The 25,906-nt window shown below is 41.4% G+C and overlaps 2 protein-coding genes and 1 long non-coding RNA gene across 7 annotated transcripts; 2 read left to right on the top strand and 1 right to left on the bottom strand.

The window, feature by feature from the left end:
• Positions 1 to 634: 634 nt before the first annotated feature.
• On the top strand, positions 635 to 8,106 carry RBM12B (RNA binding motif protein 12B). 5 transcript variants are annotated; one of them, XM_083747747.1, is made up of 4 exons: positions 635 to 1,046; positions 3,690 to 3,739; positions 4,258 to 5,208; positions 5,248 to 8,106. In XM_083747747.1, the coding sequence occupies exons 3-4, from the start codon at positions 4,286 to 4,288 to the stop codon at positions 6,572 to 6,574; spliced, it is 2,250 nt and encodes a 749-aa protein (XP_083603873.1). In that variant the 5' UTR covers positions 635 to 1,046; positions 3,690 to 3,739; positions 4,258 to 4,285; the 3' UTR covers positions 6,575 to 8,106. The 5 variants fall into 5 exon arrangements, with proteins under 5 accessions (XP_083603873.1, XP_083603870.1, XP_083603874.1 ...); XM_083747744.1 differs by having other exon boundaries at positions 712 to 1,046; positions 4,258 to 8,106; XM_083747748.1 differs by lacking the exons at positions 635 to 1,046; positions 3,690 to 3,739 and having other exon boundaries at positions 3,869 to 5,208; positions 5,248 to 5,283; positions 5,320 to 8,106.
• On the top strand, positions 2,516 to 12,213 carry LOC310848708. Its single transcript, XR_014566522.1, has 3 exons — positions 2,516 to 3,871; positions 9,015 to 9,164; positions 12,077 to 12,213. It is a non-coding gene; the product is annotated as an uncharacterized lncRNA (long non-coding RNA).
• Positions 10,033 to 24,647, bottom strand: CIBAR1 (CBY1 interacting BAR domain containing 1). The gene is made up of 8 exons (XM_083748154.1): positions 24,500 to 24,647; positions 22,644 to 22,878; positions 20,996 to 21,064; positions 19,323 to 19,424; positions 15,796 to 15,900; positions 13,914 to 14,027; positions 12,063 to 12,182; positions 10,033 to 11,309 (listed from the first exon to the last, which is right to left on the bottom strand). Exons 1-8 carry the CDS (start codon positions 24,529 to 24,531, stop codon positions 11,235 to 11,237), a joined length of 852 nt encoding a protein of 283 aa, XP_083604280.1. The 5' UTR covers positions 24,532 to 24,647; the 3' UTR covers positions 10,033 to 11,234.
• Positions 24,648 to 25,906: the final 1,259 nt, after the last annotated feature.

Genomic DNA, 25,906 nt, shown 5'->3' on the forward strand with positions numbered 1-25,906 from the left:
TTACATCAAGTCAATAAACGGTTTTTCTACGGGGAAAGACTAAGCATGAGTAGGGTTTTTTTCTCAGTTAAAGCGCAGGGTTGCAAATTTCAGATCAAGGAAGATGGGTGTTTCGTTCATACCAGGGAATAAGTGCATTTATTTGGTAGTGAAGTTGCTTTGAGATTACTGTGTAGGTGCCACATAAAGCACAGATTAATTATAAAACTGCTGTTAGGAGCTACTGCCAATGGTGATGATAGAACCCCAAAAATTTAGACAAGCACCAATTTTTTTTGGACAAACACTAAGAAACCGGAATAGCCAACCCCAACTCCTATTTTCCATTCGATTTCAGACAGGAAAAAACTGCGCATAGTTTATATCTTAGCTGCAGTTAAACGAAAATTGGCAGGAGACAAAAAGGGCACACAGATTGATTTCTGAACTAGAGGTGGAAATGAAGACACGTAAAAAATCAGCTGTATTTCCACACTCGAATTCCTTTTCATCGAAACAACACTGTGCGCAAGAATTTGGATTTCCCCATTTATTTCTTCTGCGCATGTGCCATACTAACAGGAAAAGATACGACAAGGCAAAATGATTGGTGAAGCCTCGAGTTTCCCGTACAACGACAGACGCATGCGTACCGGTTGCCGGGCGGCTTCCGGGGGACTGTTTGTGCGCGTGCGCAGCAGAACCATTTCCGTCCCCTCGCTGCGCACGTCCTGGCGGTTCTCTGAGGGAGACGGAGACGAGGGCGGCTGCCATTTTGTCGCTTGCAGTTGGGCCTCTCCCTCTGTGAGGCAGAGCGAGGGGAGAGTAGCGCTGTTGCTGCTGGAGGCGAGCGAGTACCGCGCGTGTTTCAGCTGGTGTAGCCGGGTGGGCCGCGACGAGGCGCGCTTGCGGACGTGGCGAGGCCGTACGGAAGAGGCCGCGCCGTTGGGTCTGGCGAGTTTTCCCGCAGTAGCAAAAGCAAAGCGGTTGCGCTGTTTCCTTCCGTCCGTTGAGGGAAGTCGCGGAGCCAGGGCGCTCTCCGGGTCCATTCGCCCCACACGGGCCTGGTTAGTAGCGCTAAAGGGTGTCGTGTGTGTGTGTATATGTGTGTACGCGCGTGTGCGTGCACGTGTGTATGTGTACACGCGTGTTTGTTGGCACGCGGGTAATGCTGCCTGGCTGCTCTCGGTAGTGAGTCTCTTAAGCTGCAGAAACACCTCCTGCCCCGTACTGTACTTCTCTCCCTTGTGGCAAAAGGGGCCGAGCGATACCCCGGTGGGTGATAACTTAAAGGTATTCAATGGTGCGCCGGCAGCCGGTGACGGGGCGAGCCTGGTGGCTGCTTGTAGGGGGAGGCCGCGCCTATGTCTTCCCCACTCCGGCGTAGTAGGTGCGGTGACAGAATAATGCTGCCTTCAAACGAACACAGTTCTTTTGTGTGGACGGACATCATTCCGGCGTGGGGACCAATTACAGCTCTGACTTAGGAGTGGCTGATCCGGTTGGTGATTCCAGTTCATGCCCGGTGACGGTCATCATGGCTTTTGGTTTTTCTTTTTTGTCCTCCTAGCCACAGAATTTATTGTTCTCCCACGCGTACTCGGATGGTTGGTTAATAGCAATCCCTTGGAACCCACTGGACCTTTCTGCCGCTGGCATCCCTGGGAGTGCATTGGAATGTACATGAACTGGTATGGGAGAACCACGGAGGACTAAGGAGATGCCGACCGCATTCACAGCTTGTTTTAACAAATGGTTCTTGATGGCTGCCCAAGAAATGTTCTGTGTTGGTGTGATTTCTCCTAGCCAGCATTTACGTGGAGAAAAAGGAAGAATGCTAGTTGCTCAGGATGACGTGCCTTCTCTGCACTTCACATACTCTGTACAAAGTATATTTTTGCTCTGTCAGGATATCCCTGAGTTCTATCATGCACCAATCCCTGGGAAGAAATAGCGTAGACATTCCAGTACTCCAGTAACATCATTATCATGAACAGTTAAGGGTAGGAGTTAGAAGTGCCTGTTTTAGTAGGATCTATATTCTTGTTTTGTGTTAGCTTCTTTCTCAGCAAGGACTGCATAGGAGTAAAGTACACTTACGGGTTTTTTTAATTGGGAATAACTATTTTGTGGATATACAAAACACTTTGCAACTTCTCCATTTTCCCTAGTTGTTTTTTGATCTAAATTCTATTTACTCATCTAAATCTTTATATACCTTGTCCACACCTGATAACCAAGAGTTGCTACAGTAAATTGTTAATATTTGTTTCATTTTTTTGTTATTGTTGGGGGATGGGGCTCTAGAAGTAAAAGCTTGCCTTGCGGTGAAGACTTGTCTACTTGCTTTGGAGGTCTCTGCTGGGACTGAAAAAGAATTTATAGTTGTCTTTTTTAAAAAACCGCAAAAACATGGTGGATTTTATCCATGGTGTTGGTGTTGGTGTAAGATCTTGAGTTACCTAGGAGTATTTAGAACAGTTTTACCTGGTTTTCTAGCATTGTTAGAGTGCTATTACACTGATGCCCTGCTTGCAAGGATATCTGGTTGGCCACTGTGAGAACAGGATGCTGGACTAGATGGGCCACTGGCCTGATTCAGTAGGCTATTCTTATGTTCTTGTTCTTGGTTCCCAACAATAACAAGAAGAATGTTTGATATTAGCCTTTTGAGTAATGAGATGTTATTAATCCCTATTGATTAGAATACTGCCATTGATTTCAGTATGATATTGATAGTGCTTTTAGAGAACTATTCAGACTTCTCAAAAAGCCCTTGTTAGAAACTTCCAGATTGGTGGTCTATGATCTTTGCAGAGGGGGTGAAAGAAAGTAGGCCTTTTCTATGTACTTTACTGAAATCAAGTTTAAAGTAAATAAGATTTCATAGTTTGCTTTCTTGGTCATGTGGATCAGTTATAGATGAATTGGGTTCTTGCACCGTTCCTATATATGATAATTCGGACATTTATTTTTGAGTAGGTTTCATTGAACTCAGTTGAACCTCCGGTTTTGGGCTACCCAGTTTCTGTTGCTTCATATTTATGTATTTTATGGAATTTGTGAAAAGATTGGCTTGGAAAGCGCCATGAAAATGTTTTATGAATGTAGTCAGTATATTTGAGTGCCTTAACTTTTGTGATGTTTTAGTGCTCTAAAGAGATATCATAGAATATATTGTATTCTGGATTTGTGGTTGAATGACAAGCATTCGTGGTGAAATTGGAATGGGTATAAGCAGTATATTTTCCTGAATTTACTTGATTTTTGGATTTTTCTTCCAATATGGTCATCTTTACAACAACGAATTAAACTACAGACGAACATCTTGCCACCCTCTTCTGAAAAGAATTTAAGAACAACTGCCGACTCCTATTTTTGTGTGGGACTTCAGTTTTCTATAACTACAGGCAGTGAAATGTTTGGGTTCTTCCACCCAACTGTCTGTGGATCTTTTGAAGACTGATTTCAAACTATTTTCTTCACTTGCTGCAATCTGTTTTAAATGGATACACTGGCATAAACATTGTTCACTTGAGATTGGTTATTTTTGATTTTTGTGCCTCTCTGGACTGGGAAATAATTTTAACGCAAGAATACCAATCTTGATTTCTTACTAATGTTGACCATGATTATGAATATACCACAGTAACACAGCATAGTATGTAAACCTGCTTGACCATTAATAATGTTTCATTTTCTTTCCACAGTTAAATTGATTTCACAGACTTTATCAAGTCTTCTAAAGGGAAAAAAAAAGGTAAGCTTCAAAGCTTAATGCTTCTTTTGTCTGAGATGATGGTTTTTTCTCCCAGGCTTGTGACTGGAAAAGATGTACAATTCAATATCCTGATCATGGGGCAAGGATGACTGGAATTTGATTCATTATGAGGTGGGCAGTTCTACTGATAGAACATAAATGTCTGAAAATCTAAGATTTCTGTGTAAGTTGCTAGAGAGTTGTGAGACATTTTTGATCACAGATCTTTCTTGGCTTTTGCTGTTGGATGGCAAGAACATGGGACCACAGTTGTCTAGAATATATTCTGTGAAAGGTTTGCTATGTCTTATTATAGATTGTAAGAAGAGTTTGATATTGTTGCTTTTAAAATGGGGAATGCTGTTGGAACAGTGCGGAATTTCAGATTGAATAGTGTATAAACTTTCACACTAAAATAGGTTTGTTATTCCAGATGAAGGAATTATTTTTTATTTTGTAGCGCTTAACTTCCCCAGTGTACTAAAGGCTTGCTATCACATATACCTTTTTGTCCACAGGTGATTATTGCTGTGGGCTGAGCTCAGAATGGCGGTAGTCATCCGTTTACAGGGGCTTCCTGTTGTTGCGGGTTCTGCAGATATTCGCCGCTTCTTCTCAGGATTGAATATTCCTGATGGAGGTGTACATATTATTGGAGGAGAAAAGGGGGAAGCTTTCATTATATTTGCAACAGATGAAGATGCACGACAAGCAATGAGCTATTCTGGAGGATTTATCAAGGATTCACGTATAGAGTTCTTTCTTAGCAGCAAGACAGAAATGCAGACTATAATAGAAATTAGTAGGAGAAGACGGGCAGGTTCCATTAACTCAGGCGCATCTGGAATTGGCAATCTTTCAAATTTAGTTGCAGCCATTAATAAAGGAATGCATCAATCTAGCTGTAGTTCCATGGATCCGTTGGGGAATGAGTTCCGTTCAAATGGATCTCGAAACAGTGATACAGATATGTTGGAACCAAACTATAATCAGCCTAAGAAAGAGCCATTTCCAAGTGTGTACCTATTTATACGTGGTATGCCTTATTCTGCAACAGAAGATGATGTACGCAATTTCTTCTCTGGATTGCAAGTGGAGGGAATAGCCATGAGAAAAATTAATGGTAAAAATAATGGAGACGCCGTGGTAAAATTTGCAACATTAAGTGATGCCACGGAAGGGCTTCAACGTGATCGAGAGTATATGGGTTCAAGATTTATTATCGTACGAACCTCTAGTAAAGGAACATGGATTAAGTTTGGTGGAAAGATTGGCAGTCCTGTCAATACCCAACATTTCAGTCATCATTTGAATAAGGAAACATTTTCTTCAAGCAGAGAGCATTCACGAAGAGAGCCAGACTATTTGTCCCCAAGAAAACGCACCTGTTCAAGGTCTCCAGAGAGGGTTATGGCACGCACTCCTTCAAGGTCTCCTGTAGGGAGGATTACATCACGTGCCCATTCAAGGTCTCCTGTGGGGAGGGGTTTGTCACGTGCCCATTCAAGGTCTCCAGGGAGGGTTAAGGCACACCATCGGTCGAGGTCACCACAGAGGGTAAGGACACGCACCCGGTCGAGGTCACCACGGAGGGTAAGGACACACACCCGGTCAAGGTCACCACCACGGAGGGTTATGGCACGCACCTGGTCAAGGTCACCACCACGGAGGATTGTGGCGTGCACCCGGTCAAGCTCTCCACAACAGAGGTTTACGACGCAGTCTCGTTCTCAACACAGAGAATATTATATACTCATTAAAAATCTCCAACCTACTCTTGAGAAGAAAGATTTGATTAAGTTCTTTGGGCATCCAGGTGTGACTGCCAGTCCTATTATATTTTTAAAGCCAGAAGGCGAAGCAAAGACGAAAGATGCAATTCTGCTGTGTGACTCATTGAAGGTGTATGAGTTTGTATTGACCTTTCACAAGGATAAACTGCTTGGCCAGCCGATCTTCATATTTCCCATTTCAAAAGAAAAGCTGTTGTTCTTAACTGGATCTTCTGAAGCAAAAATACCACCAGAAAGACAGCACCATGCAAATGAAAGAAGTGATAGAGATGAATATTCTGGCTTAAAGACCTGCGTATATGTGAGAAACTTTCCATTTGATGTGACAAATGTTGAAGTACAGAAGTTCTTTGCAGGATTTAATATTGATAACAGAGACATTTATTTGCTTTATGATGACAAAGGAATTGGACTTGGGGAAGCATTGGTCAACTTCAGAACTGAAGAACAAGCCCGCAAAGCTGAAAGCTTAAATCGCCGGCGGTTTTTGGGAACAGAGGTACTCCTAAGATGCATTTCTGAGGAACAAATGCAAGAGTTTGGTATTAATATTTCATCAACATCAAATGAAAAGATACAGGATAATCTCCATACATATGAAAGAAGTGAACATTTTTACCCCAGTAGTTCACAAGGATCCTCTTTGCATGGGAACTTAAAGCACCTGTCTAATTATAGACACCCATCTGATGATTTTATCTGCTCATCTGATCTTTTTAGAGGGCCTCCTGGTGACGGCATTCCTGGTAGTTTTCAAGAAGGGAACTTTAGGCCTGACTATAATTCTAGTCATGCCTCAGATCGTGTCACATTGATTAAATTAAAGAATTTACCGTTTCAAGCTTCTCCTAATGAAATTCTGGATTTCTTCCATGGTTATAAAATCATACCAGAATCTCTTTCTATTCTGCGCAATGAATATGGAATGTCTTCTGGTGAAGCTATTCTTGCCATGATGAATTATAATGAGGCAGTGGCTGCTATTAATGAATTAAATGACAGGCCAATTGGCAACCGCAAAGTTAGTTTAACTTTTGGGTAGATGTGAAAATGCCTAGGAGGCAAAGTGAAGATGTTTGCAGTATTAATAGAATAAAACTAGATTTGTGTTTTTGTTGTTTGGAAAGTGATGACAAAACATCCATCTATTTGTAAATAGTTAATTGCTTTAAAATGAAAGCTGTTTGATGCAGTGCAGTTGCATCTGTTAGAAAGCATAGGTTGTTAGTTACTTTTGAATATAAATAATAAGTTGAATGCAAGTTTTGGATTCTTGTCTGTAACATTCAATGGCATATTGAATGTTTTTTTCTTAATTTCAGCTTAGCATTTCTTTTAAAATAAATGTACCTAAATGAAATACAGTATGTGGATGGTTAATTTGTATATTGCTTTTTTACACCCATTAGCGTATGACAGCCCTAATAAGAACCAATCTTGTAGTCTGGCAGTGTCTTCCTCTATAAATTGTACAAACTATAGGCTATACAGGAAGTATATTGGTACTACTAGAAGATAGTCGAATCTTTTGAAGTTCTAGGGCTGTTGGTTAAACAACCCAAGATGCATATTTTCATGGCCCTTGGCTTCCCAAATTTTTGAATAATAGTACAGTGGTACCTCGGGTTACGCTTCAGGTTACAGACGCTTCAGGTTGCAGACTCCGCTAACCCAGAAATATTACCTCGGGTTAAGAACCTTGCTTCAGGATGAGAACAGAAATGGTGCTCCGGTGGCAGCGGGAGGCCCCATTAGCTAAAGTGGTGCTTCAGGTTAGTAACAGTTTCAGGTTAAGAACGGACCTCCGGAACGAATTAAGTTCTTAAACTGAGGTACCACTGTAATTGGGTGTCCTCATACTACTGATTTACGGAGTTTTTAAAAAAAAAATCCAGGGAAGAAGAAACGGTCCGTTGAATGAAAAGGCTGCTTGGATGAATATGTAAAAGCAAGAGTTTAAAGGGAAGTTGTATTATCCCCAAACTTCAACTCCCATGATGTTGGCATCAGCAAGCTTCCTGATTGATCTTTTTGAAAAAAGGAAATGTAGCCATTTTCTATTCCATATCTCTCTGCACAACACTTTTGTTTGGGTCTTCTTCAAACTGCAGCCTTTTGTGATATTTAGTGCAGACTACTTTCAACTGCACACCTACAATGAAAATTGAGGAAGCACTAATAGATGGAGTTTTTCAAGGTTATAATGCATTTTCAATATTAAAATGCAGGGGTCATCAATCTGACATTTGCAAAGGATTTTGTGTGTGTCTCCAGGCAAGTGTCCCCCAGAGCCTTAGCTTTCATTTTCAGAAAAAAGCAGGTCTCTAGCCCTCCCAGAAAGAAAGTTATGTGGCAGAATGTACAGTACCTTCTAAATTACCTTGAGGTAATTTTAGTATTACCTTAAGGTAATTTACCTCTGTTTTAATATTTAAACTTTTTATGTTTTAAAATATGGCTGTGAATTTTCCTTGATTTCCTCATTTTATATTTTTGTAAACCACGTTGAGATTTGTTTTTTAATCAAGCAGTGTATAAATTTTATGAAATAAATAAGTGATTTCTGTGAGATAAGAGTGAGTGTGGTGTGGCCACCTTGTATAGTTTTCTTGGTATTGAGCTGTGCTCCCTATTAGACAGCAACAACATCAGTGTATATTCAGTATTGTGGTGATCTTCACAATCAGGACCAGCAGGGCATAGCTGACTTCTTGTAGTAAGCCTAAGGTTGATGGAGTTTCTAGTCTAATTTTGTGTTATGCCATGTCCCCAATGGCAGCCATTTTGTGACTGGTTCCCACAGCACACTCTCAAAATTCAAAATGTGCTCACTGATATGAAAAGCTTGGCAAACCTCTGGCGAATTGCTATTGTGATGGTTTATTCCTCTTTGGATGTTTGCCAATTTCTGCACTATTTGTGATGTTGTATTGACTAGGTAAAGGTAAAGGGACCCCTGACCATTAGGTCCAGTCGTGGCCGACTCTGGGGTTGCGGCACTCATCTTTCTTTATTGGCCGAGGGAGCCGACGTACAGCTTCCGGGTCATGTGGCCAGCATGACTAAGCAGCTTCTGGTGAACCAGAGCAGTGCACAGAAACGCCGTTTACCTTCCCATCAGAGTGGTACCTATTTATCTACTCGCACTTTGGCGCGCTTTTGAACTGCTAAGTTGGCAGGAGCTGGGACCGAGCAACGGGAGCTCACCCTGTCACGGGGATTCGAACCGCCGACCTTCTGATCGGCAAGTCCTAGGCTCTGTGGTTTAACCCACAGCGCCACCCGTGTCCCTGTTGTATTGACTAGCCGGTAGCAAATCCCTATGTACTTTGTAAAACCGGTTGGACTCTTAACGCCTATCAGCCTCAGCCTGTATGGCTAAAGTTAAGGGTTGGTTGTAGTTCAACATCATCTAGAAGGCCAGATTTCCCTTCTTTGCTTTTTTATATTGCATGCCATTGTTTTGGTTTGTTTTTCTTTAGACAACCATTTTCTTCAGACAACTCATCTTATTTCACATTGAAGCCACCATGGGGATGGATGCTTGAAAAGCTGGTGAATTACCCATCACATACAAATTTTGACAGTATTCAACATTTGGGGGCCATAGGACACCTTTAAATTTTTACCTAGTAAGAGATTTTTTAGAAACTGTAGTCTAACACACAAACTATTAAAGTATATTGGTTCTGGCTATGTTAATCTAAATTCCCCTTGGGCTATCAGGAACAGTACCCCCAGAATGCCTAGGTGTAACACTGGGCTGCTACTAATGGAACAGGTATAATCTATAATCTCATAGTTCTAACATGCAGATTCCAATTTCATTCATGTATTAGGTTTGATTACATTACATCTAAGAAAGCAGTGTTTGGGAGTTTGAACTATGAGAGTGTTAGCCTTTCCATCAGGTCAAGGACAATTTGGAGCAGAAGCCTTACTCTTGGGGTCCAGCTTCCCCTGCAGTGCTTTGTAGGGGTGTGTGTGTATAAGTAAAACTTGGAAAAGAATGAAACCTAATTAATTTCACTTACCCATTCAGTATGTGCAAAATAGACTTGATAACTTCACTTAGTGTGGGGTTTTTGTTTTAAATTGAAAGGGGTAGGGGGAAGATAGATCACTTCAAGACAACTGAACACATTAACTGTTGAGGATGGAGTATAAATTGCTTTGTTTGTTCAAAAAATATTTCTAATGGTTGTTAAGGGTGTACAGCAACCCCAGTGGTTTTGGAGGGTTAACAATCTTCCCTACACTCCACTGTAGTACACTACATAACCATAGTACGCTACGAATGAGTGAGAGGTGAGTATTGCTGCTTGGTTGTCCTGCATATGACTGAGATGGTTGTAATGTTCACTATGGTTCCTTTACAGACGAGTTTTACATTTGGCACCTTCAGAAAAGTCTTCCAGCTTTACCCTCTTAATTGTATCATTCCAAGTCCATCTCTGTTCTGCAGGCTACAGTTAAGAATTACTGACAGAAGAAAAGCTATTTTGTGAAAAATACAAGTATTTATTTATTGTAATTATTCCCAGTGGCTTAGATAATGCCATAATATAGTTGTATTTAAAGTCAATGACAGAACTGAAATTCATGCAGAAAGACTAGACTTTATAATATTGATAATAAAAAATTAATGTAGAAATGCTGCTATGAAGAAAAATCGGCAGGTGTGGGGAAATTTTGGCCTTTGAGACATTGCTGAACTGCAGTTCCCACCAGCCCTAGCAAGCGTAGCCAGTAGAAGCAACATTTGGAAGGCCAAGGTTCCTCACATCTGAAATAAAAAGAAAATAAATCACCCCAAATAATCAGCCCCCTTGCATTTTGTATCCCTATAGGAATTACAAGGAAAATAAAATTAAATGTAAATTAGAAGTTCTGTAATACTGAAGGCACTTTCACAAAGAATACTGAAGCAGCTTAACTGCTGCATTGATGCAGATTTTATGCCATCATCTGCATTGATGCAGCAATAACTAAGTTAAAGATTATGGGGCAGGATATTAAGAAAAATATCCTGATGCGAACTCCGAAACATCTGTTAAATAAATAGGCACATAAACCTGTATGCTAGCCACCCAATTTAACACTCCATGAATATGGTAAGTCGGAGAATGAAAATTTTGGAATGTTCTGTGACACCTTTATGAGAGCACTAGATTATAAAGTGAACTGAACAAATCAGTACTGTCTATTTTCACCAGCTGCTTAATTTGCTTCCATGCTTTAGCATACACCGGGAAACGAATGAGTTTATGAAAAGTCAAAATGTATTCTGAAATAGAATCATAGAATTGAAAGGAACCCTGAGGATCATCTAGTCCAACCCCCGGCAGTACAGGAATATGCAGCTTTCCCATATGGGGATAGAACCTGCAACTTCGGCGTTATGAGCACCATGCTCTAACCAATTGAGCTATCCATGTCTTCCATAATTATGGAACTCTGAATCCCTTGAAACACAACTAAACTCACTGACACAACTTTAATATTGCTGAATCTACTTTTAGTGGACCATTAAATTTCATACCATTAAAAAAATCATAATTGTCAGGTAACAGTGTTCAGTTCTTTACTGTAGTTTAAAGTCTTAATTGTGTCCATCACCGAGCAGCAACACAATGAAAAATAACAATTTGCAGGGGAAACGCTTTCTAGTCTCAAAGGTGCTCTCTTCCTTGGTTTTAATGCTAATCTTCATATTCATCCTCATTGTCATACTCTTCATCTTCCTCCTCCTTTTTCAGTGGATTTCTGGAAATCTGCTACACAGAATATGACAAATCAGAATTTTAAAAATTGTAACAAAAAGCATTAGCCTTGAATGAAGTCAATCTGCATTTAAAAATATATTCAGTATCTTGTTTTTTAAAAAATATTTTTGTATACAGTATGGGTGTATGCTTGCCAGGTGATCATATAAGGCTCAAACAGGATCCAGTAGGTGTGGAGTAACATGCAGGTGAGCTTTCCTGTAAAAGTCTAACCGAAGGCAGGCCAACTTTCATACCAAATGGACAGCAAGAGTAATTTGATACAGACCCTGCAGGCCCGCACACTGCCTTGGCACGCATGTGCGGGGTGGGAGCAAGCTTTATATTTGACTCCCCCGCCAGCTTCCATGCTGCTTTCCTAAAGCTGGGTAAGCGAGACACTGGCCTTTGGGAAGATGGTGTGAGAGGTGGGTGGATGGTGTCAAAAGTTGCTGGTCTAAACAGCTCCTCCTCCCTTGGCTGCCCTGCTTTGTTGCAGTACCATAGACCTTTGGTTGAACAAATGTCAGCACCAGGAATTGCTTGCATAGTGAGTAAAAGTAGCAGTGACAAAAAATCAGGGGGAAGGAAGGAAGGAAGGAAGGAAGGAAGGAAGGAAGGAAGGAAGGAAGGTAGGTCTTCCTACTCTGAGGAGAAAGGGTCAGAGAAGATGTTGATGGAAATCAAAAAGTGAGAAAATTTAATTCATTAATTTAATATTTCATAGAATGTAGCTAAGGAAAGCATTCAAGCTTTCTAACCAACCTGAACTATTCCAGGACAAGATTTGGATGAAGCAGTCCTCTGGAGGGGAGACTCTGAATTTGCACGGACAATATCCAAACGAGACTGATGTTCTGTTTGATAAAGCGAACTCCGAAACATCTGTTAAATAAATGTTGGTGTTCAGAATACACAGGAGACCAGGGGTTTTCAAATCTACCTGCTGTGAACCTTTTCTATATCAGTTTGTTACCCAAGGAAACACACTGTGCATGTCTGGCCCACAGCCTCAGCACCTTGCAAATGATTCTGAAGCGCGTTATCTAAGAGTATACATAGTTCATATGGGACACTGGCCAGTCCTGTTAAGCTTCACAGTTTGTCCAATTATAAAGCTCCTCAAGAACCTGGTATGGTGCAGCACGGGTGCCTAGAGCAGAGGCCTGATCTGGCAGACAAGAAAATTGTTCTGTCCTCAGCAAGATGCTGATTGTGGTGGCAGCAATTTTTATTTATTAAACGAATAAAAGATTCAGCATGTGGGAGGCAGTGGATGGTGCCCAGTGCCCTAATGGGGATGCAGATTACTCCTTGGTCATCCGATCAATCATTTGATAAGAAAAGGGGGTAATAAGCCCTCTCCTCACCTCATCTGCATGAATTAGTGGCTGTGTGTATCTGCAAGAGTGTGACGGGGCCAAACTCACATGTAGCTTCCAGAGGTTAGCTTGCCCTGCTGTATACAGCCCACAGGATTTTTCTAGCATACATTCAAACTAGAAAACAGGTGTGCTATTGCCTTATGGCTAACAGATACTGGCATAAATTGTAGTAGTTCTACTTAACTTGCTGGAGTGGATGTCTGAGGCAAGGTTGCAGGGATAAAATACAGCTAAATGTTGTTTGCCTCTACGGCTCCAAACTTGTCTTCATTTTTTCTTTTTTGAACTATGCCTTACCATGAAGTGAAATGGTAGCCTAAGGGAGAACAGACCAAGCCTTGCAGCTGATCACTACAGGGGCTGGCATGTGAGATTTCCCTTAAGAAATCTTTAGAAATATTCCACCTTAATAAGTTAAGATCTAAAATTGCTCTTAAATCTTGTCACTAGCCCAGGCTTCATTTTGTTCATTATGGCTGAACACATTGTTAAGGATTTTCAGTTATCTGAAGTTCACTGAAGCGTTGCTAATGGCACAAGGACTAGATATTTTATTTTTAAAATGAAAGTTATACACTGCTTGATTGTAAAAAAACCTCAAAGCGATTTACAAAAGATAAAATCGTGAAATCAAGAAAAAATTACCCTACTTTAAAACATAAACACCCTGTGGAACACCCTCCCTTCAGATGTGAAGGAAATAAGTAGTTATCTTATGTTTAAAAGACATCTGAAGGCAGCCCTGTTCAGGGAAGTTTTTAATATTTAACGCTGTATTGTTTTTAATACTTGATTGGGAGCTGCCCAGAGTGGCTGGGGAAACTCAGCCAGATGGGTGGGGTATAAATAATAAATTATTATTATTATTATTATTATTATTATTATTATTATTATTATTATTAAAAGTTAAAATACTAAAACACATTAAAAAAATTTAAGCCTCTGGTCAAGCTTGTCTAAATAGGAATGTTTTTATCAGGCGCTGAAAAGAGTACAGTGAAGGCCCTTGCTTCTCAATAGGCAGGGAGTTCCAAAGTGTGGGTGCTGCCACACTATGTGCCAATTCCACTGATCTAAGGGATCAAATGGGTGCATATTGGGTAAGGTGCTCGTAGTTAAACTGGTCCAAATATATGCCTCAATAACATTAAATATTATGTAAATTGTGTAGGGAAAACAAAAACCAACAACCCTGCACAGCAGTACATTAGAAGTTCCTCATGTTTCTTACCTCTAGGTCTTCATTCTCATCAATATTTTGTATAGTTTGGTAGGCAGCAGTGTAAATTTCTAAGGCTTTCCCATGGAATAGCATTTCAATTGTTACAAATTCTGAAAAGATATTCTAAAAACAAATGAAGGGAGAAAGTGTTACAGTAACTGCTCTATATGTATAATAAAGGCAGACTAACTGGGCTGTCACTGTATGAAGAATGGTAGCTTGATAAACTCTGTATAAAAAGAATATGGATCATTACACAGCAGCCCATACTGGCAGCTTCTCATAGGCTGAGGCTTTTCTTGTATTGGCCTATATGAGGTCAATGAAGCCCCAGCTCACTTCTGCATACAGCCAAGTACTTGGTCTTTCTCTAGATACTTTTACCTCCACCCCTTGCCATTCTGGTTAGAAGCCTGTTTTAGCACTGCCTACCTGAACCTAACTGCACTATCTCTTCTTCAGGGAGCTGCTGCATAGTAAGAATTACTTTCCTGTTTAATCACCCACAAAGTTACTTGTTCCTTACAATTAATAGACAGCATGTTAGTGCTAGGAACCTGACCAAATTCTTAACTAAACAAGAAGTCCACTGCTCTGGCCCCTCGATTTTTTAGGTTCTGCACAAGACTGGAACAGCTTTGCCTATTTTTATAACAAGTAGAAACTAGCTGTGAGTGGGCTGTGATACTACACTGCAACATGTTTTATCTAAAAATACAATTATTACAGTTTTTACACTTTCCTTTAGCGTTCTAGTACAAGCTGACACCTCATTTTACCCACCAACTGGGGCAAACTGGTGCCCCACTGGGGTTCCTGTGAATTCCAGCAGCTGCTCAAAATATTTCTTAAAAATTAGCCAATATGAGCTGCTTCATAGTTCTCCACAGTTATGGGGTCAGTTGTCCTGTGATGTTTCATCATCATTTCCGTTTCTGAAATTAAGCACTCAGAGGTCTCAATTTATCCCTATTGAAATGAATGGGAAAGTAAATCTGCCAAAGGCCTAAGCTAAACGAGCCCATTCTATCCCCAGCAATGTCTCAAAATTGGGTAGTTGAAAAAAGTTAGCATTTTGCTTGTACTGTAATTCCATTTTTTGTAAGTATACCACTTCAAGAGCAGTGGAGTGGATTTTCTGTTTAGTTTAAGTTTATTTTGTCTGTACATTCCTCTGTGTGCAAGCACACACAAAACCCTTAAAAAGCACCACAGCAGTCTATTGAACCCTGGAGTAAACTTTACCCTAGGGAGTTAATTCTGCTTCAGATTGGCATTATCTTGACACAGGAGTAAGTGCAAACTTGCAACACTAGTTTCTTATTTGTAATGGGTTGTGTTCAACATTGTGCAAGCAGACTTGTGGAACGGGACTTACCCTTCTCTTCCCCCCTGCAGCCCCAAAACCTGCTCCTGAGGATATGCTATATTCCTTCTGTTATGTACCAATCATTTCACCTAGGCATTTTTGGGCTTCTTTTTTGTACTGCTTTCTTCTCTAGTGCTTCCTGATAGCACAAGGAGGATTGTCTACTTGGTGGTTTATAGCTTTGCTCCAGTTGAGTCACAAAAGAAATACTGCTCTCTGTACATTTTTTTTAAGGGAACGTCATGGGGTCCAATGTACCCCAATAGTTTTTGTGCTTTATTGATATATCAATGAAAACTTTAAAAGGAGATATAAAGTAAATTTTATTATGAGAAACTGAAGTCATTTAGAAATTATAATTGTATTTATTTCTAGCTAGGACAAGGGGACCTGTTGGTCCCCAATAGCAGATTAATGTTTGTTAAAATAAATGGTGAAGGAATATTAAATAGACAATCTAAATGGCTCTTTCCCTGAGCCATTTTTTATGTTGTTGATTTATATTAGAGTATACACACACACCTTTATATCTCTTATTTTTTGTTTTTCAAAGTTGTCAATGGTTTCTTCCAAGTACCGACTTGTCCGCGTGGCATCCAGTGAAGCTCTTTGTAATTCACTTTCAGCCTTTAAATATAAATGATAAATAGATGTTATTCCTATAATTTTGAACAGACACTATTAATTAGAATGCACTGGAATTAGGAACCACTATAGTGGTAGCTCTCAGAACAAAGCTATTAATCTGTGCTCCACTGTATTTCATAAGAAGAGCTCCCCTGGATCAGAGCAAAGCCCATCTAGTCCAGTCTCCTGTTCTCTCAGTGACCAACCAATTGCCCATTGAAAGCCTGCAAAGAGGATATGAGCACGACAGCACTCTTTGTACCTGGGCTCCCTAGCAACTGGTATTCAGAGAAATATTACCTCTGATACTGGACATCACAGCTAGCCTTATCCTCCATGAATTTGTGTAAACCCCTTGTAAAGCTGGCTGGGTTGGTGGCTGTTGCAACAGCTTGTGATAGCAAATTCCATGGTTTAATTATGTGCTGTATAAAGAAATACTCCCCCTTGTTTGTCTTTAATCTTCCTCCATTCAGCTTTATTGGATGACCCTGGGTTCTAGTACTGAGAGGAGAAAACCATCTCCATCTACTTTTTCCACATCATCATCATCATCTTCATCATCTCTATTTATATACCTCATGCATGACTGTACAGACATTGGTCATGCCAATTCACTGTCTTAATTTTCTTCATTCTAAAGACGCACATTCGCAACTTTTCCTCATAGGGAGTTATTTCAGCCCAATGACTATTTGGCTTAGCTTTTCTGAACTTTTAAGGCTCTAAAATACCCTAATTGAGAGGAGGTGATCAGAACTGTATACATGATCCCCAAGTGCAGTTGCTCCATGTATTTGTTTAATGTCATTCTGATATTAGCAGTTTTATTTTCAAACCCTTTCCTAATGATCCCTAACAGGAAACTGACCCTTTCCACAGTTCTGAGTTATCGAAGATCTCTTTGTTGGTCAGTAACTGCCAATTCAGACCTCCAAAGTAGATAATGTGTTACCCTGCATCACAGCTACCATTTCCATGGTTTGGAAAATAACTGGTCTTATGGCTCACATACAAAAACGCTGCTAATACCAATAAAGGATTATTTTTTTAAAAAAATTGCTTTAAGATCATAAACTCTGGGTGGAATACAATTTGGGGTTACTGTGCTGATGGAAGATATCCAACAATTGGAACAGTTAAGCAGTTTGAAATAATTTCTCTTTACAGCCCCTGCAAATCTCCAGAGGCTTGGAGTCTGAAGGAGATTTTGTGGGACAAAAGGGAGAGGAGGAATCTCCAGAAATCGATTTCCTCACCTGATGGATGTCTTTCATCAGTGGAATAACACCAACTGATGTCTGCCCTCTATGTAAGGCAATAGTGTGGAAAATGCTGTAGCAATCAAAGTAATGGTAAAGGTTTCTGTTGAGTGAATGAACAACTTTAAAAAGCACCTAACCAAGTCAGAGCTGAATTTCAGGGCACTTTAACCTGGTACTGTCTCAAAGACCTTTGCTACACTACTGTCTCCTACACCACAAAAGAAGTTAAAGTCTCTTATAATTGAATTTATAGCATTTTTGCCTTTCTCCCTAAGAAATTTTTTGAAGCCAAAACAAGCTGACCACCACATGTGTGTATTTTTTTAAGCAACAGAATAATGTAATAAACATTACATTATACTTCTTCATCTACTTTTCCAAGCTGCTGTTTTACCAGAAAAGAACATGATTTGTTAAACTGAGAGCCTTAGAGCAGCTGATGACACCTGGTGTTTATAGGCTTCACCATAATGATTGTAACAAAGATACAGTAACTTGTACAGCTGGGATTCTGATATACAAATAACTGATGAAACATAATTAACAATAGTAGAATTTAATCTGATATTTCATCCAAAAAAGAAGACCTACCTGTGACTGAAGTTTGCAGTAAATGAAATATTTTAAGTTATGGAAAGTGCTAACACACTAGTATTCTACAGACATAAAAACATATTTATATACAAATAACTCAGTTGGCTCCCAGTGTCTCTTAGGCATTGAAATGAATTTATGATGGATTTAAAAAAAGAAAATCTAGAACCTATAACAAAACAGGGAGCTAAAAAAGATTATTTTCCTCTCAGGAGCTTCAATCGTAGACAACTCCTTTTTAATAATGTTATCTGCTGATGTTGCTATCAGTCAGCCAGAATACTTTAGGACAGAGGTTTTCAACCTTTTTGAGTCCATGGCTCCCTTGACCAACTACCGTATTTTTCACTCCATAAGACAAACTTTTTTCCTCCTAAAAAGCAAGGGGAGATGTCTGTGCGTCTTATGGAGCGAATGTGTGGTTGATCGCTGGCTCCCTTTCCGGCCCCGGCCCCTTGCCCAGGTCTCCATTGTTGAATGTTCTGCAGACAGAGGCTGTTTCCCAAGTGACATGCGACTGGCTGATTAGATTATCTGTCTGTAAACTGTAGAAACATCTCCCTTTCCTAAAGAAGCTGCAGAACTCTGAGTTGAACCCCATAAAAACAGGATTTTTTCCCTTTGCAAAGTAAGCTCAACAACATTGAGCTGATCTTCAAAAAAAAATATGGGGATTTCCCCCTTTCCTCCTCTGAAAACTAGGTGCGTCTTATGGAGCGAAAAATACGGTATATTTTTCCTGCGGCTCCCTTGTGGAGCCCAGTTATGTCACCCCTTGCCTGCAGAGCTGGCAGCCTCTCACGCTGGCACCCTCCCTTATGGGGTGCTCCCTCAGCCTGCTCTCATCTCTTATTGGAAGCCCTTTGGGCAGTCAGTGCTACCACCCCTGGTCTCTAAGCTGCACCCCCCTGCCCCAAAGACAGCTGCCTCCTCACAGTGCCTCACAGGGGCCTGGGAAAAGGATGCCCCCAATCTTAGTGGCCCAACAGAGACTGGTCAAAGGTGAATATGAGGCTATCACCTTACCTTAGGAGGCAGCAGTGGATGCTGCTGGGCCTGCATGGCAGAAGGGCTCCCCTCCAGCACCAGTCACTCAGCTCCCAGGCAGGCCATGCACACAGCAAGCACAAGAAAGGCCAGTGCCAGCCTGCCCAGTCTTCCACTTGTCTGCCCATTCCCAACAGCAAGGACTGATGGACTGGCTGGCTCAGCTCCCTTGCTTACTCCAAGGCTGCCTTAGCTCCTGGCAACCAGCATCCCTGGCCAGCCCCAGAGACACTATTCGCTTGGGGAGCTTGTAGCCAGGGCCACTGCAACAAACAGCTGTGCAAGCCTTACGAAGCAGAGATGTGAGAGGGCATCAGGAGGAGGAGGGAAGGAAAGAGGGACAGAGGCCAGCGTTGCCTGCCGCACCCCTGACCATCATTCAAGGCACACTGGTTGAAAACCACTGCTTTAGGGACATACTAGGTGGAAGAGGCATATCTCTCACATAAATTTTGCAACAGTCATCTAGTAAAGCGCATATTTGAAAGCTGCTGAACACTTGTTTGCAAAGGATACAATAATGTGCCGGTCTGATGGATTTCGTTGACGCGTCTTTTCAAGCTGAGAGAGCTGTTTTGCTTCTCGATTCTTTGCTGATAAAGTTGCTTTGAGATCCTCCTGAAATCATATATAGGGACACACTCAAAGTCTAAAGATTTTACAGAAAAGATTTCTGTTCATTTGAGTTCCTTATAACTAGCCTTCAAGTCAAAGCAGTTTTACCACACTAGCTATTCATTTTGTGCAATACCAGGTCTTGGAAGTTAAGACTACTAATCGAGACGGGATTATGAACTGGAAACTGCTTTTAATGACAGGGCTGGTGCTGTGCTTTTATTGAAATTATCTGTATGCTACTAGATTACATATATAGTTTTGATTCTATTAATGTTGGTTTTTTAAATGATTTTTTTCTGTCCTTAGAAATTCCTATTTTATCTATAAGCCGTCTTGTGCCCCTGTTGGGTAGTAAAGCAGGATACAAATGAATATATAATAAAAATAATCAGAGATGGGATTTTCTAAAGAAAAGGTTCTCTAATCTTCAATAAATGCTGTGGGTATCCATATAATACTAGGATTAATACAAGACAATCTTAATCAGATATCACATGACAAAGTTCAATATACACAGAATATATGCAATTGCCAAATAAAAGATAATAAAGTAAAAAAAACCAAGAAAAAAAAACTTGATTCTTCTTATAACTGGCAACGAAAGGTTGAAAACAGAACTCCCATTTCCCCCCATTCTTAATGGCAATATTTGCACTATCTTTCCATAAAATATCATCTTAAATGCATGGGAGGCAATCCTAAATCGGTGGTAATTTCCCACTTCCAGGCCTATAGCTTTTCAATATTTCCCATGGATACACTTCTAATGAGGTATTTGTGTGCTCTTTCCCATGTCTCCATGGTTTCTTCTTGAAATTGCTGCAGCCAATTAGAAAAAGAGATACAAAGCAAAAAACTGATTTGTATGATCTCTCTTGCTCCCTAATTTATCTGCTTTTTCTTTGATTCGTCTGATCTCATTCTCCCTCCCTCTCTCCATGGTTTCTGCCAGTAGCAAACCCCCAAATACAAGGAAGTAAGCTGCTGTTCAGATATGTGAATCTGCCAAGCATATAGCAAGGTTTGGGCATATTTCTTTAAGTGTGGATAAGTGAATTTTGGTATAAAAAGCATGCAGATAGCGGGACCTGTGTGTATTCTGAATTTCAGTCTCATAAACGCAAGAACTGCCTCTGGTGCTGCATTTTGAATGGGATTCTGAAACTGCATTAGTTCAGAATGTGGTTGCTAGATTACTAACTGATTCACATCACTCTTGTGCTGTCCTAAAAGCATGACATGATGTCAACAGAACAGCCTTTTCCTGCTGTGGTTTCCAATCAATATTAAGAGGCATACTTTGTTTGATCATTCGGGTAACATAGCCACTGACAACCATATCCTCCATGAAGCTGTCTAACTCTACTTCATTGGATGACCTCAGCTTTAAGTGTTATGTTCAGGTATGTAAAGTTTAATTATTGATATGACATTTTGTTGCTGAATTTACCAACAATTGATTACTAAAATACTAATTTATGAGATCAGAAGCATCAGTTGAACTTGCTTAGTTATTTACCTTCCTCGAAAAGAAAATAAACATGCAATGGAAAACAAAATCCATCACCTACTCTCTTAAGTTTTATGATGGTCCCATAACATTTCAGAGGTTCAACAACTTTTGCTTCAAGTCTTTCTACCTGTAAAGAGGAGCAATGAAGTATTATTTTAACTTTAAATTTTGGCAATCAGTCTTAAAACTGGTTTTGAGAAAATTCAAACACACAACTAAGGAAGAGGGAAAACATACTACAGTTCGGCAGTAAGAAAATTCAGTTTTGGTTTTAGTATCTCACAAATTACACCTGCATTTTTACTTTAAAATACAGTTGATTAATTATATGCCTTTTATCTGAAAGAATAAATTGAAATACAAATGACATCTCTCAAAACACTTACAGTTGTCTTTTCGAAATATTGAAGAAAATAAGCATAGTAGGAAAGAAAACATTTAATACTGTCCCCCTCATTTACAGTAATAAAGCAGGACCAAAGTAAACACAGGTAAATAAATGTGTCATTAACTTTCAGTACCATCTGGTAAAATTTGCCCTCATCATCTGAAGATTTATTCAATTTGATTAAAGTTTCTAAATGAGTTTTTTTTTCAAACACGGGGTATTTCTCCAAGGAAAAGTTTGCTGGATGATACGAGGGGGAAAAGCAGAAAATGGCATGGCAATTTGTGTAACTATAAAACATGACCATTTTGAGAAATGCAAAACAGCAAGGATGTCTCCATGCATCTTCATAGACTAGCTGCAATTTGGATCTTGTACCACAGTGGCTATTAAGTGAAATCATGATGTGACACATGCTATCTGAACGCTTGTCTCTTCTTTTTGTGTTTATTAGATTTGAAGCCAATAAGGCAGGTGCTTTTTTTGCTCTTTTGCTTAGGAGTATTTTAAGCACCTTATAAATTACGATGATCAAAAATAAAACAGGAAGAAACGGCTGTCATGAGAGTAGCATTAGATCTATGCAAGATACTAACATTTATTATTTTGATTACTGGAAACATTTCCAAGTCATATCAGCTTTGCAATCTGTCTTTGCCTTTCCAAGCCTAAGAACCCAACTAGCAACTGTATCATTCTTTAAGGGGAAAATGTGCAGGGTGTGCACTCATCTCAACAGTGTTGAACACAGGTCACAGTTCAGAAAAGAGCACATAAGAACAGAATAATCATTTTAAAATGGCAAGATGGAAGAGCAGTGTTGTAACTGGGGGAGGAAGTGGCAACAGGAAAAAGAGCAGTATCAGCTTAGTATGCAGAACCTGTTTTTGAGCCTACACCTTTTTTCAAAAGTTTTTTTACCACCATGGCAGGAGTTTATTTTATTTAAAATACTTATATACCACAATTCATGAAAATAGATTCAAGGTGGTCATGAGTACATTGCAGCTAGTTTCAAAAATGACCGTGGTCATTTGCAAGGGGTAGTAGTGCTGCTAATTCCCCAGTATTTATATTGTTAGCTGATCAGTGGATTCAGTGGTTTCCTTGGGCTGCATCAGAGCAAGAAAAGATGCACTCGAATCCCCCTGAAATCAATGTGAAAAAGTTCAGACTAACTTGTCTCACGGACCTTAGCACAACTAACATACTCTGGATCCAACCTCTTATTCTTAAGTGCATAAAGTCATAAGTGCAAATAAAAGTAATAGCTTATAATTTAAAATACAAACTTTCCACCATGAAGTGCATTGTATACCTCTGCGTGGCGATAATCTTGAAGTTTGGAAAACTCATTTGCAAAGTTTTTCAATCCATTCCTTAAACTTGGTGTTTCTGTAGCTGCATAAGCATGAATCTCATTTACTAGAAGATCTGCTTTGTCTCGCAGTCTGGCAGTTTTTCGTACATATGCTGCAAATATTTGGCACAATTCACCAAAGTGTTTTTCCACTTTTGACACAGATTCTCGTACTTGACGAGTCTGGTTGTCCCTAGACAAAGAAGTTAAAGCATTATGGTCAGGCAACATTAACAACAGCCTAAACAACTCTGGTAATACTATAACAATTATTTTGATCTCAGTTCATTTGAAGAGAAGAAAACAACAATCCACTCTATTGGTAAGTGTTTAGGGTGAATATCATTGATTCATAGAATTCTAGAGTTGGAAGTGACCATAAGGGTCATCTAGTTCAGCCACCTGCAATGAAGGAATCTTTTTCCCCAACGTGGGGCTCATAACTGAGCTATTGCTGCTGTTAATCTTCTGTAGCTTTCTCAAGTACACTGCCCCCTCCATCAAGTTTGAACAGCATATAGGAATATAAGTGTTCCAAGGTTCTCCAGCTCCTGTGATCCCCCAAATGCCACATCTGATTATCTGCTGGAAGTAATAAAAACGTTCCTGGGAGCTCAGTGATGAACAATATATTTAGGGCAAGTCTTCAGTTACCTGTATGAACATGCCCAAGTATTACAGGGTTCAAAAACCTAAATGCCAGCAAGAGCTGTTATGCTGGTGAATACTAGGGGCAGTTTTCTCAGTGGTGGCCCCACACCTTTGGAACTGCCTCCCCGCATCCCACCAAGTGGTGTATGCCCTTTTCAATGCTGGCTATTAATATATAAAAACACATTTATTCAAGTCTGCATTTGCTAAACCATGCTGCTGCTGGTGTGCGCATGTACTTTGCAAATGTATCTTCAGGCGGTACCAGGGCTGTGTGCCCTGAAAGATGGGTTAAAAACCTTTCCATGGGCGTAGCCAAGATTTTTTTTTGGGGGGGGGCACAGAGCCAAGTTAGTTAAGTACAGTATTTCTATTGTTTTACTTGATGGGGAGGGGGAGCTGCCCCCCTGCGCCCCCTTGGCTACAGGCACAAAACTTTCAAATGCATATTAGAGCTGCATTGCAAAAACGGTATAGCTCATTTTCTAAAACCCAGAAGGATTACATATTCCTTAGTATCTAAAACGTGTGTGTGGAAGGGAGAAAAGAATGACTCATTATATCTCCCGAGGGCGATTTCGAAGCAGGCGCAACGACAGCTAAGTTGGGGTGGGGTGGGCGATTCTGGGGCCGGGGCGCCTGAGACTGGGGCCGGGCTTCGTTTCCCTTCCAAGCTTTCCATTGCGCTCGGATTTGCGCAAGGAGAACTTGCTGCGGAGCTTTGAATCTAGTTCCTCGGCCCCTTAGGCTCAGCGGGACCTCCCAAATACGCGCCCCCAAGGATTTCAGCGCCGAGCTCTAAAATACGCGTAGGGCTCCTGAGCGCGTGCAGAGTGCCTTTCCCCCCCGCGGCCGAGCCACACTCGGGGATGAAGAGAAGGGGGTGGGCTACTTGCTTCTTAGGATGCAAACCCGGGGACCCTTTGGATGGGTGTGGTGGGGGGGGGATCCCCGAGTCAGTCAAACCTACCCGCTCCCCGAAACCCCCAATTAGGGGGAGGGCGCGGCCATCGCGCGTCCCCCCGTCCAGCCCAAGGCGAGCATCCTTGTTCGCCGTGCCTCCCCCCCCCCCCCCCGACCCCGGTCGGCGAAGATCCCTCGCTTTGCGGCCAGCAGCCAAGGCGGGGGGAGCTTGTCCCTCTGCCTCTCCGCAGAGCCGTTACCTGGCGTCCAGCCCGCGGCCCAGCATCAACATGGCGGCGGCGGCGGCAGCGCCAGAAGCCGCAGCGACGACAACAGCGGCAGTTAGCGGAAGGAGCCCCGGGCGCGCGCGCTCGCTCGCGGCTTCCAGCCGGTTCCCTTGGAAACCGAGGACCGCCCACCCACCCAGCCGGCTGCGCGGCCTAGCCTCGCCCACCCGAAAAAGCCGGCCTGAGGGGAGAGAGGCGGCGTAAGGAGCTCGCCTGCCTTTCGCTCTTCGGGAGGGCAGGGCTCGCGTCTCTTCCCTTCAGAGTCAGTTCGGGGGGAAATAACCGCCGTTATTTTATAAGAGCCTATTCCGGGCAATACTTTTAGAGCAGGGGGTGTGGGGAGAGCGTTTCAAGATTATGCTGGACTCCAACTCCCATCAGCCCCGAATAAGGTGGCGAGATGTGAGGAATGATGGGAGCTGTAGTCCCAACAGCGCTTGGAGTACCGCAGACCTCAGTGAGCCCTCATTCCTCAGTCATAGAATCATAGAACTGTAGAGTTAAAAGGGACCCTGAGGATCATCTAGTCCAACCCCCTGCAATGAAGGAATATGTAGCTGCCCCTGCAGGGAACAAACCTGCAACATTGGTATTGTCAGCACCACGCGCTGCATAACCAACTGAGCTGTTCTGAACGCAGTTGTTTATTTATTTGTCACTGTCTTTATGTCGCCCATGACAGTCCAAAGCGACCTGCAATTACTCCAGCCAGCTACATGAGCCCCTCACCTCGCACAAGACAGACAAGAGGACGATGAAGGAGGGAAGGGGGCTTTTTGCAATCTCTGGAGCAACTGCTGTGTCTTTGGATAGTGCAGAGCCATCCTCAATCATTTTGCCACCTGGAGTGAGAAGACGGGTGACCCAGGGAGTGGAGGTCACTGTGGCTGTAGGGCTCTTCCTCCTCTCATTTTTCCATCTTGGTTGGTGTAGTGCAGGCATAGGCAAACAGCCCTCCAGATGTTTTGAGACTACCATTCCCATCATCCCTGACCACTGGTCCTGTTAGCTAGGAATGATGGGAGTTGTAGTCCCAAAAACATCTGGAGGGCCAAGTTTGCCTATGCCTGGTGTAGTGTTTCAGGCATTCCCAAACTTGGCCCTCCAGATGTTTTGGGACTACAATTCCCATCATCCCTGACACTGGTCCTGTTAGCTAGGAATGATGGGAGTTGTAGTCCCAAAACATCTGGAGGGCCAGGTTTGGGGATGCCTGGAACTTTAGATGGTCTTTGGGTGGCTAGAGAGAGTAATAGCAGCGCAAGACAACAACAACAATAATAATAATAATAATAATTTTTTATTTATACCCCGCCCTCCCCAGCCAAGGCCGGGCTCAGAGCGGCTTACAAGCAATAATAAAAACAAGATGAATGATTA

This window comes from Podarcis gaigeae (genome assembly GCF_964106915.1).
Source record: "Podarcis gaigeae genome assembly, chromosome: 7".
Taxonomy (NCBI): Eukaryota; Metazoa; Chordata; class Lepidosauria; order Squamata; family Lacertidae; genus Podarcis; species Podarcis gaigeae.

Bases quoted from the DNA above. Each gene is read 5' to 3' on its own strand.
- CIBAR1 (XM_083748154.1), bottom strand. From the start codon at position 24,531: ATGTTGATGCTGGGCCGCGGGCTGGACGCCAG. The intron at 14,028-15,795 runs GTGTGTGTGTAT...ATTTGTTTTTAG, and splicing joins AAAAAATAAGAGATATAAAG to AATATCTTTTCAGAATTTGT. The intron at 12,183-13,913 runs GTAAGAAACATG...TTTATTTAACAG, and splicing joins ATGAGAATGAAGACCTAGAG to ATGTTTCGGAGTTCGCTTTA.
- RBM12B (XM_083747744.1), top strand. From the start codon at position 4,286: ATGGCGGTAGTCATCCGTTTACAGGGGCTTCCTGTTGTTGCGGGTTCT.